The sequence below is a fragment of the Orycteropus afer genome, unplaced genomic scaffold (genome assembly GCF_000298275.1).
Source record: "Orycteropus afer afer isolate SDZICR_OR568_19922 unplaced genomic scaffold, OryAfe1.0 scaffold00086, whole genome shotgun sequence".
Lineage (NCBI taxonomy): Eukaryota > Metazoa > Chordata > Mammalia > Tubulidentata > Orycteropodidae > Orycteropus > Orycteropus afer.
The window spans coordinates 9,082,456-9,100,451 of record NW_006921673.1 but is presented as its reverse complement, the minus strand read 5'-3'; the positions used below and the strand labels follow the sequence as shown (position 1 = coordinate 9,100,451).

Sequence of the window (17,996 nt, the reverse complement as noted above, 5' to 3'; positions counted from 1 at the left end):
GGGTTTGAACCACCAGCCTTCTGGTTAGCAGTCAACTGCTTTAGGCACTATGCTACCAGAGCTCCCTACTTAAACATTTGTTGTTGTTGTTGTTGTTTGCCGTCGAGTCTTAAACATAGCACTTAAAAAAAAGTAAAGTTTAAAAATCCTTTCTGGACATATAAAGTCACGTTTTCAAACATGGATGTGCCTTGGTGTTCATAGAGCAAGAATACCAAACTCAAATATTTATAAGGTTCACTAGTCAGGTGACAAAAATGAATAAACTAGTCCAGATGTGAAAAAGGAAAGGTAGGTCAGTAAGGTGAGTTAGATAGAACCTTCTCTCTCTAAAGGAGACAGATTTTGCCTGTCGCAGCTTGTGTTATCCTTAAGAAATTTAGCCCAATGTGGTAAGTTCTTTCAATAACACAAAAGAAACTGCGAATATAGAGATTTATATGAAATGTCTAGATCTTTTAGATTTTTATAATTAATACTTTACAAAGCATTGTACAGGTTGAAGGAAACTAGAACCTATAGACTGCCATGTGTGCCCTCATCACAGAGCCTTATGCTTACTCATTTAAGGGGTAAAGTAGTTAAGATAATAAAGCAGTTAAGACAATATTTTTCCCATGCAAAGTCAAACTTGCATCATATTTCTACCATTGTCATTTTCTCAGTTGATCCTCTGATTCTCCTCAGAAGAAAACCATTCTTGGATATAAGAGGATATCATTTTAATTCATCCATTCTCTGTAGATAACCATCAATTTGCAGTGCAGGAAGATACCTTCAACGTCATTGTTGATTAGTCCAAAGCACTCTTGGTAGAGATATGACCCTAAGAGAGTTTTAAAGCAACCCACAGAGTAGACTCTTGATTGTTATGATAAAGTTCTACATGCTGTTAGAACTGTGAACGTCCGTGCCAAGGGAAGGACTTTGTGTACAGATGAGAAGAGAGTCCAAGATGAACACATTCATCTATTGAAAGAAAAGCCTAGCTCTAGAAAGAGATTGTTTACCTCAATGAAACTCTCTTCCCAGAAATTCTCATTTGGTGTCAAATATAAGTTTCTTCCTATCTGATGGTTGTTTATTCCCTGCTGGAGCATAATTATCGCAAGGTTAGAAGTACTGAGAGAAGTAACTGATTTAAAAGCCCTGGTGGGTTCACTATTCTGTTATTGTTACCGATGGGATAGACAGACCCTGTAAAAGCACTTGCCTGCAGTTTTCCTCTTGTCCCCATGCTACATTTAACTATGAAGTTGCCCTTTTTCTCTAGGCAGAGATTTCACATTAGCATTTGCCTCACATGGACTCTCTGTAGTCATTAAATTCAAATTATCCTTCCCCCAGATCCAAAGTCAAATTCCTGGTAAAGATATTTTAAAATGTGATGAATCATCTTCAAGGAAGAATCAATGAATACTCCGGAATTTTTGAGTCTGTTTTAACAACTCATACAAGTAAGAAGAAAGTCTGTGTCATTCTTCTTTCAACAAACGTTCCAAAGTACACAAAATACACACATATCTTACGTAGCAAGTGATACTTGGTTTATTCAGAGAAGAAATATTAGGTTGTTCTGGCGTTTAGGTTTCCCATGGAGCAAAAAGAACATTAGGATCAGGCATGCTAAAGAGTCTAAGGCTTACTATGGTCACATAAACCATTAGAAAGAAATTATATGAGAATTGCCTGGGCTTTAATGAAGAAGTATATGTTGTGCCAATGGTAAAAACTATAGAACATATTTCTGTGTGTCTGCTATGTTTTTTGGGGGCTTATTTTGGGTGATTCTAAGACATAGTCAATTTATTAAAGTCATTCAATTTTAAATAAGGTTTGTTGTTGTTGTTATGTGCCGCCGAGTCAAACCCGACTCATAGCGACCCCTCCTTGGGTTTCCGAGGCAGTATCACTACGGAAGTAGGATTGCCCAACCTTCCTTCCGAGGAGTGGCTGGTGGGTTTGAACCACCAGCCGTCTGGTTAGCAGGCAAGTGTCTTAGCCACTGTGCTACCAGAGCTTATTAAAGTTAAATCCCATACTGTTTTTCCAAAATAAGGCCATATGTATTTTTTCCTGTGCTCTGCCAATGAAGATTTTACATCTCTCAGCTGTCTTTGTTCTTTTCTTAAGGACATTTCTTTTCATCAGATTAACTATTCTGTTTGCATTCTTCAATTTAATTACCTAAGGAATCTCTAAGTTTATGACCATAACCCATACCCTTAAAGAGCTGAGAAATTTGTAAGATACAATTTGTCTTAAATTCACTCTCCACTGTCAGTTTCGGCCTCCCAAAACATTCCAATGAAAATTACAGAAGAGGAAAATACAAATACATATTCTTTCTCCCTTTGTAAGCTTATATTTAGAATCAACTGAAAGAAGGCCAAAAGTTATAGTTGCAAGATAATAATGTGTAAGCAAAGATGTTAATAATTAGTGAAGAATGCATATCATAACACATAAAACAGTTTCCCCCTTTTAAAGTCCAAGGAGTGGGAAGCCTCTGGTTCATAGCTAACTTTACTCAACCCTTAAAAAACTGAGCAGTACTTTTTTTTTTCCCCCAAAAGTAATATGATTTGTTTAAAAGTCTCAGTCAACAGGTATTTCCTGAAAATATTTTCCATAAAAACTAGAATATGGTTCTCCAGAGTGAAAACTGATCCATTTTACCTTTTTTTTTTTTTTTTTCTTACTTTCTAGCCAAAGGTTTCTATGATCTCAATGCTTTAAATGAAGCTGCTTGGACAAGTGCCCAGAGCCAGTTGGTTCCTTGTAATATTTGCGGGCGTACCTTCCTGCCAGACAGACTGATTGTTCACCAACGATCTTGTAAACCCATAGCCGCCAAGTAAAGCTCTCTCTCACCGTTGAAGTGTTATGGGAATTAAATCCCTTTTGAAAAAGATTGGGATATTCTGGGAAGGAGAAAAAGAAGATCAGAGAGGAGACGAGGGAAATTAGCATTGGCCAAGGGATGGTCTAGCACTGGAAGCCCAGCCCAGTGCTTTGATGTGTCCAGCAGATGCTTGCCATTATATGGTGGGTCTGGCTATAGGTGGCAGCTGTATGTGCATTCAAACAGTCACTGGATTACAAACAAGATCTGTTCCTATGTGTGTCTTTAAGTTGAATTTGTAAGTCAGAACAGGTGCATACGATTCTTATTTAGCCTTGCTTTAGTTTAAGAAAATGAGCTCTGGTGGTACAATGGTTAAAGCATTTGGCTGGTAACCAAAAGGTCGTGGTTGGAACCTACCAGCTGCTCCACAAAAGAAAGATGAGGCAATCTGCTTCCGTAAAGATTTACAGCCTTGGAAACCCCATAGGACAGTTCTCCTCTGTCCTATAGGGTCGCTATAAGTTGGAATGGACTCTTTGGCAGCGGACTTGGTTTGGTTTTGGTTACTTCAGGAAATAATTTTAGTTAATTCCATTATTTAAAAACTGCAAGTGAAGGTGACTGTGCTGAAGAATTTGTTGTGAGTAGAAGTTGTTTCAATCGTTTTAAAGTGATAGCATATTTACATAACATTAAAAGGCAAGTTTGAGACCTGGGGACTTCCTGTATTCTCTGAGGACCATTTCACACTTTGGTCAGGAAAAATTACAAGTGGGCTATTTCTCATCAGAGCTGGCACTTTGTCTAAAGGAAATTTCAGAGCCAATTATTGCCATTTTCCTTTCATTCTATTTTCCTGAACAAGATTTTGGGCCTCACCATTAGGACTATTATTCTGTTAAAAGAGGCTTTGGGGGGCTACTGCAGGCAACTCCTTAGTCCCAGGAAGAATTGGATACCTTCCCATTTCTATGCCAAGGAAATTTTTTAAATTGAGTTATTGATTGGGAGGATTTTTTTCTCTATAAGATCATTCAACGGAGACATTCAAAAAAGGGCAGAGAACTTAAAGTGCTGGAACCATATCTAACTCATACTTCCATTTTAATAGTGAGAAATGCTACAGAGAAATTTCAGAACCAATGCCAGCTTCATGTGTCAGGAGATTGCTGCAATACAATTTATCAAAATAGGTGGAGGCAAGCTCCTTCCTTGCATAGGAGAAGTCTAGTAAGAGTCCTCTATGCTCTTACAGGGGTTTATAGGTGTTTTATTGTTGAGGTCTAAAGGCTTGCCAAAAGTTCCATGCCTCCCCACCCAAGGCCCACGCACAGTAAGTGGGTTATGAAAGTACTCTGTTTTTAGAGTCCTTCAATATGCATTCATAGAGGCAGGACTTACCTGGTAGGAGGCCAGGGCCAGGGAGGTGCTCTGTTCGAGAAAGTCTGCTCCCCTAGGCAGTAGTGCACGTCTGGACTCCCAGTAGTTTTCCTTGACATCTTTGTTTATTTTATGGTTGAATTCCAGGACCACTCTGTATCCACTGCATTCCTGCAAACTTCAAATTCATGACTAATTTATATTGCATAGTCAGATCCGAATTATACAAGTAAATGAATTTGACCTAATAATTTGGTCACACCACACAAGGGGTAGGTTGGGACAATTGTGCTAATCATACAGATTTTCCTGTCTGTTCCAAAGGGAACAAGGGATGAGCTTTAAGAAAGCTTTTAGAACCCTCAAGGAAGGTGATTATCTTGTGAAAGACAAGTGATTCAGTGACTTATAGTTGATGATTTAGTCCTTTTATGTTGCTAACAAAAATGACAAAAAATTGTAACATATATGAACATACTCTGGGTTAGGCACTGTTAGTGCTTCATGGACTTCATTTTATAAAAATCTCACAAATCTCACGTCAACCTCACAAGCAGACATCATTATCCTTATTTTATAAATGAGGAAACGAATATTTAAAGAAAGATCACATTGAGCTTGAATTAAGGCGTGAAGTAGAAAAATAAACTCAGGCCTGTTTTTTATTATTATTATTATTTTAAGAGTTTGTTTTACATTCAACTTTATGTGTACATTTAGTTTCACTCACCATTTACCGTGCTCAACCCTAAAGCAGTCTCCTCCCCTCCCAGCGCAGTAACCCTCTACCTGTGCCCCTCAAATTTATGCACTCCTGTTTGTCCTGCATTTCCTCCATGTGAATGTTGCCCCTCTGGTGCCCCGTGGTCTATTGCTCCAAGGGATGTATTTCCATAGAGCATGTGAGTGTGTCACCTTGGGTTGAGTGGTCTGCATGTACATCTTGTTAACTTTTGTGGGTATGTTTTATTCCAGGCACAGAATGTATCTCAGAGCCTTCATATTAGGGATCTCACCAGACTCCGTCCGACCAGTAATCTGGTCATTATTGAGTTTTTGAATTTTGTTCCACATTTCTCCTCCCACTCTATCCAGGATCTCCAGATTTGAGCCTCTCCTGAGTGGTTGGCACCATCTAGTTCTTCTGGTCTCTAGGGCCATCGTGTCCTAGAGCTGATTGCTTCCAAATGCCCTTGTTTTTTGGGTTTTTTTGCACTCTTCTTCACTTCTTACGATAGGAGACCATTAGGTGCATCGTAGATGGCCACTTGAAAGCTTTTAAGACCCCAGTCACTACTCACCAATATAGGATGAGGAACAAGGCTTTTATGTATTTTGTTGTGCCAATTGAGTCTGGTATCCCCCAGTACTATGGTTCTAAACTCAGGACTGTTGGACTTACTTCCATGCCCAAACTATAATTGTTTGTTATCTGTGTGCTAGATGTTATCATTGATAAGATTAATTATACTAATAAACAAAACTCTGACAAATATGATAATTTCTTGAACAATATTTAGTAACTAAGGAAAATGGGAATTTTAGCATGCCTGCAGTTCTGCTGCTAGTCTAGGTTTATCTTTGTTGTTGTTAGGTGCTATTAAGTCAGTTCAGACTCATAGTGACTCTGTGTAAAACAGAACATAACACTGCCCAGTCCTGTGCCATCCTCACAGTCATTAATATGTTTGATCCCATTGTTGCAGCCACTGTGTCAGTCATTCTTACTGAGGGTCTTTCCTTTTTGCTGACCTTCCACTTTACCAAGCATGATGTCCTTCTTCAGGAACTGGTCCCTCCTAATAACATGTCCAAAGTATGTAATACAAAGTTGCCATCTTCACCACTAAGGAAAATTCTGGCTGTGTATCTTCCAAGATAGATTTTTGTTCTTCTGGCAGTCCATGTTATATTCAGTATTCTTCACCAACACCGTTATTCAAAGGCATCAATTCTTTTTTGGTCTTTCTTATTCGTTGCACAGCTTTCACATTCATATGAGGAGATTGAAAATACCATGGCTTGGGTCAGGCACATTTTAGTCCTCAAATGACATTTTTGCTTCTTAACATTTTAAAGAGGTCTTTTGCAGCAGATTTGCCCAATGCAATATGTTATTTGATTCCTTGACTGCTACTTCCATGGGAGTTGATTTTGGATCCAAGTAAAATAAAATTGTTGACAACATCAATTTTTTCTCCATTTATCATGGTGTTGCTTATTGGTCCAGTTGTAAGAATTTTGTTTTCTTCATGTTGAGGTGTAATCCATCCTGAAGGCTGTAATATTTGATCTTCATCAATAAGTGCTTTAAGTCCTCCTCACTTTCAGCAAGCAATGTTGTGTCATCTGCATGTCTCAGATTGTTAATGAGTCTTCTACCAATCCTGATGCCACAGTTTATCTTGGTTTGAGGTAAAAATAAGTTTGAACTGCGTTATGTCAGGGGCTTCAGAAGATACTTCTTCATTCTACTGATGCTCAGAAGTCAAAAGACAAGGGCAATAAAGCAAATGTTCTGGTCTCAACTTTCAAATGAGTTACCTTATGCCTTGGAGTGTAAAGAAAGATTCTTGGGCATTTTTCTTTGAAAAGGAGTCCCTGAGGAGGCCACAGTCAGGTAAGTGTTCAACTGCTAACCAAAATATTGGCAGTTCAACCCCCCAGAGGTGCCTTAGTAGAGAGACCTGGTGATCTGATTCCAAAAGGTCACAGCCATTGAGCACAACTCTACTCTGACACACATAGGGCCACTATGAGTCAGAATCAACTTGACAGCAACTGGTTTACTTTGATAAAGTACGACAAAGGAAAATTATTTATCTCTGTGTATCACTGAATCTATGAATTATTGATGTGGCTGAAAATGAGCAGCTCTTTAGGAGTCAACACATCAACAAAGAACTGTGAGTCAGCTTGTGGTACATAAGGTGCTGACTGTGGGGATTCCACTTAGGGGTCCATGTCAACCGGTGTACAAATTTTCCATAGAATTAAATCCAGAGAAAACTCACTTTATGACCTCAATCCCAGAATTCCAGACCATTATCAAGGCAAGTCATCAAAGTCTCACTGTTAATGGGAAAGAGCTACCTGCTCCTAGCCATCTGCCCTCCCCAGTTAGTTCCCATCTGTATAGATATTTATATCTTCAAAAAAAATAATTTCTTCAGCAATGGTTGTCACCTCCATGAGCTATGAATTTGCTTGAAACCATTCCTTTAGATATTCTCCTAAATGATGAAGAACAAACATGAGATGAAGATGCTTAGATCTTGTACACTCACTCAGGAAGTTATTGTTCTGGAATATAATGTCATTATAGGCATCAACGACAGTGCAATTCCTTCAACACTCTGTTAACTGGTGCTGCACAAACTTTAATTGAATTCCCCTCTAGTTGAGGTTATGGGAAGAACTCCAAGATTTCTTTATGGTCATTTACACATTGAATTGAGATCGAAGTTGGAAGACATGCCATATCAGAAGAGAATACAGGGGACTGAACAACCATGATCTATTGATGAGTGTGGAGTGAGAATCTCCTACTGTAAGTAAGCATATAAATCAGCTGTAGCACCAATATAGGGGCTCTTCAGGCTGCTTCATCCTATTATTTTCTGACAGACAAGTGTTTCCAAGTGGTATCTCCAGGGCATTTCCCTGATGGCATATCATCAGGCTAGGGAACACTAAGTTGAACTCTTTTATGGAAAAAGAAGCTGCTCATGACAAGCAGGGCTATTGTGAACAAGAAACAGAGGGTAGATGTCAAAAGTCCTTTTACCCCAGGGGAAACTGAAATGGCCCTTAGTCTTTCTGAATGTGTCTGTTTCTGACATTAGCAGCATTTCTTCCTTACACCCCTATCTAAGACCAATTGCATGGCTTTTATTTCATATGAGGTCAGTACAGGAAGTTCAGCCCTTTCCTTCCCCAATCTTGAGTGGTCCTTCCCTCCTCTGGCAATGGTCCATCTTCCCTTATCACTTATTACTTTTATACTGACTCACTGTCTGGCCCTTATGAACACTGGGCCTGTTTCTGCTGGTCCTGCCCACTCTCTGTGAGTGCTGTGGCAAGAAATGTAAAATGAGGTTTTACTGCACTTGGAAGAAGCAGCACAAATGGGCAGCAGAACAATTTCCAGTAAGGGGCAAATTAGGTGGCATTGAGAGAATCTGTACCAGAAAAAAGACTCCTAAATTCTCATGAAATAGTACATCATGTGCTTTCTTCTTTCAAAATTTTATTATTTGTTGTTATTGTTAGGGGCCATTGAGTCAACTCCAACTCATAGCAACCCTATGTACAAAAGAATGAAACATTGCCCAGTCCTGTGCCAGCCACACAATAATTGCAGAGCCCATCATTGCACCCACTGTGTCAGTCCCTCTTGTTGAGAGCCTTCCCCTTTTTTGTTGACCCTCCACTTTACTGAGCATGATAGCTTTCTCCAGGGAATGGTCACTTCTTACAGCACGACCAAAATAGATCAAACAAAGTCTGGCCATTCTTGCCTTGACGGAGCATTCTGGCTGCAATTCTCCTAGAACAGATTTGGTAGTTCTTCTGGAAGTCCATGGTACTTTCAGTATCCTTCAGGAACACCACAACTCAAAAGCATCAACTCTTCTTCATTCTTCCGTATTCATTGTCCAGGTCTCACATGCATATGAGAAATTGAAAATACCATGGCTTGGGTTAGGTGCACCTTAGTTAGTCTTCAAAGAGACTAAGGTGCTCTTCAGCACTTAAAAGAGGTCTTTTTCAGCAGATCTGCCCAGTGCATTTGTCGTCTCATGTCTTGACTGCTCCTTCCATTGGTGTTGATTGTGGAACCAAGTAATATGAAATCTTTGACAACTTCAATCTTTTCCCCATTTATTGTGGTGCTGCTTATTGGCCCCATTGCGAGGATTTTCAATTTTTTTTTTTTATGTTGAGGTGTAATCCATACTGCAGACTGTAGTCTTTAATCTTCATCAGTAAGTACTTAAAGTCATCCTTGTTTTCAGCAAGCAAAGTTGTATCATCTGCACATCACAGGTTGTTAATGAGTCTTCCTCCAATCCTGATGCCACATTCTTCTTCACATAGTCCAGCTTCTCAGATTATTTGCTCAGCATACAGATTGAATAAGTATGGTGTAAGGATACAATCCTAACACACTCCCTTCTTGATTTTAAACCATGCAGTATCCCCATATTCTGTTCAAACAACAGCCTCCTAGTCTATTTACAGGTTCCTCATGAGTACAATTAAGTGTTCTAGAATTTCCATTCTTCCCAATGTTATACATAATTTTTTATGATCCACACAATCGAATGTTTTTGCATAGTCAATAAAATACAAGTAAACATCTTTCTAGTATCCTTTGATTTCAGCCAAGATCCATCTCACATCAGCTGTGATATCTCTTGTCCCATGTTCTCTTCTGAATCCAGCTTGCATTTCTGGTAGTTCTCTGTCAGTATACTGCTGTAATTGTCTTTGAATTATCTTCAGGATTTTACTTAAGTGTGATATTAATGATACTGTTTGATAATTTCCACATTACGTGGGATCACTTTTCTTTAGAATGGGTACAGACATGGATCTCTTCCAGTCAGTTGGCCAGGTAGCTGTCTTCCAAATCTCTTGGCATAGCTGAGTGAGTGTCTCCAGTGCAACATATATTTGCTGAACCATCTCAATGAATATTCTGTCAATTCCTGGAGCTTTGTTATTTGCCAATTCCTTCAGTGCAGGTTTGAATTCTTCCTTCAATACCATTGGTTCTTGATCATATGCCACCTCCTAAAATGGATAAACATCAACCAATTCTTGTTGGACAGTGACTCTGTGTTTTCCTTCCATCTTCTTTTGATGTTTCCTGCATCGTTCAATATTTTACCCATAGAATCTTTCAATATTGGAAGTTGAGGTTTGAATTTTTTTTCTTCAGTTCTTTCAGCTTGAGAAATGCTGAGCATGTTCTTCCCTTTTGATTTTCTAACTCCAGGTCTTTGCACATTTTGTTTTAATAATTCACTTTCTCTTCTTGAGCTACTCCTTGAAATCTGTTCAGCTCTCTTATCTTGTCATTTCCTCCATTTGCTTTAGCTACTCTCTCTTCAAGAGCAAGTTTCACAGTCTCTTCTGACATCCAGTTTGTTTTTTTTCTTTCTAGCCTGTCTTTTTAATGGCCTTTTGCTTTCTTTATGGATGATGTTCTTGATGTCATCCCACAATTCATCTGGTTTTCAGTCTTCTGTGTTCAATGCATCAAACTTATTCTTTAGATGGTCTCAACATTCAGGAGGGATATAATCAAGGTCCTATTTTGGCTCTGGTGGACTTGTTTTAATTGTCTTCAACTTCAACTTGCATATGAGCAATTAATGGTCTATTCCACAGTCAGCCTCTGACCTTGTTTTGGCTGAAGATATTGAGCTTTTCCATTGCCTCTTTCCACAAATGTAGTTAATCTGATTCCTGTGTACTCCATCTGGCAAAGTCCACATGAAGAGCCACCATTTATGTTGTTGAAAAAAGGTATTTGCAATTAATAAGTAATTGGTCTTGCAAAATTCTATCATGAGATCTCCAGCATCATTTCTATCATCAAGGCCATATTTTCCAACTACCAGTGATTGTTCTCTGTTTCCAACTTTTGCATTCCAATCATCAGTGATAATCAACACATCTTGATTGCATGTTTGGTCAATTTCAGACTGCAGAAGTTGGTAAATATCTTCAATTTCTTCATCTTTGGCTTTGGTGGTTGGTATGTAAATTTGAATAATATAGTTGTAGTAACTGGTCTTCCCTTGGAGGTGCATGGATATTATCCTATCATTGACAGCATTGTATTTCAGGACACATCTTGAAACATTCTTTGTGGTGCTGAGTACCATGTCATTCTTCTTCAATTTGTCATTCCCAGCATAGTAGATCATATGATTGTCTGATTTAAAATGGCCAAAACAAGTTCATTTTATCTCACTAAAGCCTAGGAGCTCTGGTATTGTAAGGCAGTTGACTGCTAACCAGAAGGCTGGCAGTTCAACCCCACCAGCCACTCCTCTGAAGGAAGGTTAGGCAATTTACTTCTATAGGGATACTGCTTGGGAAGACCAAGGAGGGGTCTCTATGAGTTGGGTCTGACTCCATAGCACATAACAAGAACAGCACAATGCCTAAGATATCAATCTTTATGTGCTCCATTTCATTTTTGACAATTTCTAATTTTCCTAGATTCATACTTCATACATTCCATGTTCTGATTATTAATGGATATTTGAAGCTGTTTCTTTTCATTTTGAGTCATGCCACATCAGCAAATGGAGGTGCTGAAAGCTTTACTCCATCCAAATCATTAAGATCAACAGTACTCTGAGGAGGCAGCTCTTCCTCACTCATATTTTGAGTGCCTTCCATCCTGAGGAGCTCCTCTTCTGGCACTATATGGGACAATGTTTCAGGGGCTATTCATAAAGTTTTCCAGTAATATATCAGACAGTGTTTCACTGCTATTCATAAGGTTTTCACTGGCCAATTCTTTGAAAAGTGAATGGTCCCTTTCTATTTCTGAGTCTGTCTTAGTCTAGAAGCTCCGCTGAAACCTGTCCACCATGGATGACCCTGCTGGTATTGGAAATACCAATGGCATAGCCTCCAGCTTCACAGCAACATGTAAGCCATCATAGTACAACAAACTGACAGATGAGTGGCGGGTAATATTTTGTAACATGGACAAATTCTGGAAGCAGATTTTTAATATTCTGTTTTAAAAAACATTATCTTTAATATTTTTTAACCATAAACCAATTCTTTCATATTTCTATCTACCTATTTTAAAAATTAAAATAAATGGACCAATGGAGTTGAACTGTTTTGTAATTAAGTTTTGACACTTGTCAACCCATAGCAATTGTCTGTACTGGAACTCATATTCCTTCCCATGAGCTGGAAAGAAAATAAATGAATAATCCAAAATGCTAGATGGCTTTTGTTATAAACCCATTGCCATGAAGACAATTTTGACTCAGAGTGACCCTTAGGATAGAGTGGAATTAACCCATAGTGTTTCCAAGGCTGTAAATCATTATGGGAACGAACTGCCTCATCTTTCTCCCACAGAATAGCTGGTGGGTTTGAATCACCAGACCTTTTGGTTAGCAGCCAAATGCTTTAACCATTGTGCCAGAAGATCTCTTTGCTTTTGTTATAGTTAAGTTCTAAATAAGGTAGTAGTTGAACAACAGTCAAAACATCCAGTCTCTAAAGTGGAGATATGTTTTGAACAAATCTCAGAGTTTCTCTTATGATTTCCTGAGGGGCTACATATAGATCTAAAAAATAAGTGAGGCCATCAAAATAAATTGCTTAACATGTAGGGGAAGAGTAGACAAAGCATCTGATTTGATGGCTAGCATTCAGCCCGATTATGAAGCAGGAAATTTCCCTTCAGTATCTTCCATTTCCCCTATTATCACTTTTTGCCCTATGGTATATAATAGTTTATAATATATAATAGTTTCTCTGGGATTCTGCTCTCCCACCTCCACCCATCACTGCCCACTCTGGTTTCTTTTGGAACAAAAACTCAAGTGCACCATGCTCCAGAAATACCTCCACCTCCAATCTATCCTTCAACATTTTACTGTCCTATCTCCCTTTCTCAATTTGTTTTCTAAATATTTAATTGGAATGAAATCTGAGGAACTCATTCATGCTAAGGGGCTCATGGACGATAATGGCTTAATGTGCTATCTTTCTCAAGTGATATAGTTATTTTAAAATAAGATTCCTAGAAGTATTGTGTCTTTATTCAATTTAATGAACTCTCTGGTGGTGTGATTTTAGACAAAATGTTGAAATAGAGGTCATGAGGGCCTGAGGAGTAGGGTTCTCCTTGAATATTTTTGTCCTTTATCTCAGCACTGAGACCTCTGTTTGTTCTACCTCTCAGTAAAGTCATCTCAGACAGAAACGTCCATTTATAGCTTGCATTAAGGTAGGCACATAGAGGTAAAAAATAGACTCAAAATAGTATAATGGCTTAAATAAGACAGAAGTTGGTTTCTTGTTCTGATAAGAGTACTGGACAAGTGAGTAATTTAGTGAGGTCTCCCTCCACGAAATCATTCAGGGCCCTGGCTGATGAAGACTTTGCCACTTTCAACATGACTGTCAAAGTTGCCCTTGGGGGCCCTCTTCTTTCCATCCAGTCAGCTGGAGAAAATAGCAGGTTTGTATGGACCAGACCTGGAAGAAATGCTCATTCTTCCATTCACAGTCACTGGCAAAATCTCAGCCACACGACTGCACCTAAGTGCAAGGGAAGCTGGGAAATATGTTCTCACTGTGACATCAGGAAGAAGAGGTGAACATAAATTTTGGGGAAGAATTAATAGCCTCTGCCATGCAACTCATATAAATCTATTCCTGGCTTGTATTTAGGAGGCCATGTTATATCACTTTCTCTTCTGTTGTAAACTGACGGTATTTGGGCATAAACCAAGGAGGCAGATATTGTTCTTGCTATCAATGACAAGATGGAGTCACTGTCAGACTCAAGGTAACTCCAAGCACAACAGAATGAGATCATTGTGATTTATAGGGTTTTCATCAGCTGATTTTTCAAAATTAGATCACTAGGCCCTTTCTAGTTTGTCTTAGTCTGAAGGTTCCACTGAAACTTGTTCACTGTAACAATAAACAAGCATTGGCTGGGAATCAAACCCGGGTCTCCCACATGGAAGACAAGGATCCTACTACTGAACTATGACCTTCTCCTGAACATATAGCTACATATGTTGTTATTGTTGTTGTGTGCCATCGAGTTGGACCCGACTCATAGCGACCCCTCCTCGGGTTGCCGAGGCAGTATCACTATGGAAGTAGATTGCCCAACCTTCCTTCTGAGGAGTGGCTGGTGGGTTTGAACCGTCAGCCTTCTGGTTAGCAGTCAAGTGCCTTAGGCACTATGCTACCAAAGCTCCTATAGCTCCATATAGTCAAATAAAATAGAAGTGAACAAGACAAGACTGCATGTAACTCAGCTAATTGATGCACAGACTCTAATTCCTGTAGCCAACAGAACTGGAGGACTGAAAGTGTTAGGAAAATCTCACAGCAAAGGGAGGTTGGTGCTGTCCCTAAAAGGATGAAGAAGTAAAGGTAGCAGAAGGGAAGAAAAGTATAAAAAGTATGGGCTATGCCAGGAAATTACAAAATTGAGTATGTTTTGTTTTCACTCGAATTGGCTATTTTTCTTTGCTACTCCCTGGGGTTTGTCTACAGGATTTCCTGATAATTTAATAAGGCATTTTACTTTGCCTTAATCTGTTGCATTTTCTAAACCACAGTTTCCTAACCAATATGGCCATTATTGATGTGCTAACTCATTAATCCCTTCAGCCCTCTCTGGCCTTAAGCAGTCTCATAGGTTAACACCAGTGTGCAATACCAATATTAGCCCATTCTAGATGTACTGTAAAGTGAAACACGCTGGGAAGCTCTCTACATTATATTCTAGGAAGTGACGGTGACAATGGGGAGGAGAAGAGCTAGACTGTGGGATCAACTTAAAAGAAGTTATCAAGTTAATATTTTAATTACTTGCTCTGGCTAAAATTCTTGTTTTCTTCCCCCTCTTCCTTTTTCATATACTTCCTTCCCTACTTATACTATCAATGTGGTATTTCCCAGATAGATGAAGAATCCAGATCCAGAAGTTGGTAGAGCAATTCCATTGCTTTTAGCAATGAGGAATACAAAGGAAACCTGTACATAGCTGGTGTCATCAGGAAAGGCTTGCAGGAGGAATTTGAGAGTGGGTATTTTGTGTATGTAGATTAACTGGGAGAGCAACAATGGACAATAAATCAGAGGAGCAACTTGAGAAGGTCAGGAGCAGGATTTCTGTGTATGAAAGGTGAAGGGTGCTCACAGTGCAGAAATCACAGTACTATGGCTTCATTTCTTCCAAAGCCTTTGGCTTAAGATAGGTGCTGAAGCGAGTTGGAGAAGTTGTGTATTATTGCCTTAGTTTTCCTCACGGACGATGTCTTAGTTATCTAAGTGGGTCATTTTAACAAATAGAAATTTTTTACCTCAAGGGCTAGAGTTCAAATTTGGGGTGCCTGCTCTAGGGAAAGGCTCTCACTCTCTGTTGACTCTGGAGGAAGGTCCTTATCTTTCTCTCTCCCCCATTTCTGTTCCTTGGCAATCTTGATCTATCTTCCCCATCTCTACTTTTTGCTGCTTGCTTAATCTGCTTTTATAGCTCCAACAGGTTGACTTCAGACACACTCTACACTACTCCTGCCCCATTAGCATAACACAGAAATCCCAAATGTGATTATCACCACAGGTATAGGGATAAGGATTTATAACACATATTTTTGAGGGACATAATTCAATCCATAACAGAAGGTATTGGAATCTAAAAGAAGAAGGTGGATGAGTAGACACAAAGGTTAAGAAGGTTGTATCTACATTTTCCATTTTGTTTCCACATTTATCCTTTCGTAGTTTTCATTCTTTTAAGATATCATGGTCTCTATCCCCATTTATTCTATTTCTCTCAGTATCAAGTTCATTTCACACAGCTCTAGAGTTAAGCACTCTCTAGCCAGAAGAGGGCAGTATTTGGAAGTGATGAAATAGAAATACCCATGGTACAGTCACAGTTTTTCATTTTCTGGTTACTGTAGTAGCAAATTATGAAAGGGGCATGTACTTACTCCTGAAGTCATACCACATGACCCCTTCATCTCCCTACTTCTACTTCTTTAAATGAATAATCATAAATATTCAGGATAGCATCATCAACTTTGCTTCATAACAGGGCATATTTTGACCAATTTTCTGACAAATTTAGAATATTGAGAAGAAACCACATAATGATTCAAGAAAAATGGATGCTTTGCTTAAAGGATGCCTGCTCTTATTACACAGTTGGGCAAGTAGAATTGGTAATCTACTCATTCATTTTTCCTCAAAATTATTGCACAAGTCATTAACTTTATCAACGTGTATTTATTGAGCACTGGAGCTCTGGCGGTGTAGTGCCTAAAGCATTTGACTGCTAACCAGAAGGCTGGTGGTTCAAATCTACCAGTCACTCCTCAGAAGGAAGATTGGGCAATCTACTTTGGTAGTAATACCGCCTTGAAAACCCAAGGAAGGGTCCTATGAATCAAATCAGACTCAAGGGCAGTGAATTTGGGTTTTTTTTTTTTTTTTGCTTTTTGAGGATTAAGGAAGACTTTGCTGATGCCAGATGATGAGGCTATAAAGAAAGGAGTTTTGAGTAGGGTACAGAGCCAGCTTCTTAAGTGTGTGACCTATGCTTAAGAACCATACTTAGAAACTCCACACTTGGTTTAATGCTTTTCTATTGCCACCTTGAAATTCTTAATAATTTTTGAACAAGGATTCCCATACTTTCATTTTACACTGAGTTCTGCAAATTATATAGCCAGTCTCAGCAAGGAGGTGAGTAGTGCGTGGTAATTTTGGGAAAATAAGATTAAGGATTTACAGATCTCTTTGTGGATGAGTCTTCATGGTATCCTAGGATACTTTAATTTTTGGTAGTGGTGAAAATAAACAAGGGTGTGCTGCCCAGAAAGAGCTCTGGTAGCATAGTGCCTAAGCCATTTGACTGCTAACCAGAAGTCTGGCAGTTCAAATCTACCAGCCACTCCTCAAAGGGAAGGTTAGGCAATCTACTTCCATAGTGACACTCCATCGGAAACCTAAGGAGTGGTCACTAGGAGTTGATAGGACTCTACGGCAGTCGGTTTGGTTTGGGTTTCCTGGTATGGTGCCCAGAAAGATTCCAAAAACCTGCTGCCATCAAGTTGATTTCTGCTCATAGTGATCCTACAGGTTAGAGTAGAACTTCCCCATAGGGTTTCCCAGGCTGTAAATGTTTACCAAAACAGACTGCTTCATCTTCACTTTGTCTTTTTCTCCTAAAAGTGGCTGGGTTAAACCACTGACCCTTGGTTAACAGCCCAGTGCTTTAACCACTGTGCCACCAGAGCCCCTGCCCAGAGAGATTAAAACCCAAACCAAACTCACTGCCATCCAGTGGAATCTGAGTCATAGTGACCCCCATTGGGTTTCTGAGGCTGTAAATCTTTGTGGAAGTAGATCACCCCATCTTACTTCCACAGAACGGCTGGTGGGTTTGAACCACGGACTTTCCAGGTAGCATCCCAGAGAGATTGTTGTTGTTGTTGTATGTGCCGTCGAGTATGAACCCAACTCATAGCGACCCCTCCTTGGGTTTCCGAGGCAGTATCACTACGGAAGTAGGATTGCCCAACCTTCCTTCCAAGGAGTGGCTGGTGGGTTAGTATCCACTAAATTCCAACTCATTAGTATCCACTCAATTCTGACTCATAGCGACCCTATCCCACTGCCTTCAAGTCAGATCCCACTCATAGCAACCCTTCCTTGTGTTTCTGAGGCAGTATCACTATGGAAATAGATCGCTCAACCTTCCTTCCAATGCGTGGCTGGTAGACTTGAACCGCCAGTCTTCTGGTTAGCAGTCAAAAGCCTCAGGCACTACACGACCAGCGACCCTATAGGACAGACTCATATCCATAGGATTTCTAAGGCTAGCTCTGGTGATGCTGTGGTTTAGGCATTGGGCTGCTATTTGAAAGGTCACGAGTTCAAGCACACCAGCTGCAGTCTGCTTCCATGAAGATTTACAGCCTTGGAAACCTGTCGGGGTCACTATGAGTTGGAATCCACTCAT

General features: G+C 39.5%; 1 protein-coding gene across 1 annotated transcript in view; it reads left to right on the top strand.

Moving 5' to 3' along the window:
- The window catches only part of LOC103198130 (zinc finger protein 474-like), an 82,333-nt gene extending 79,472 nt beyond the window's left edge, over positions 1–2,861 (top strand). The window contains exon 3 of the mRNA XM_007942238.1: positions 2,710–2,861. Coding sequence (XP_007940429.1) covers positions 2,710–2,861 — 152 coding nt within the window. The remainder of the gene's footprint in view (positions 1–2,709) is intronic.
- The last annotated feature ends 15,135 nt before the right edge of the window (positions 2,862–17,996 follow it).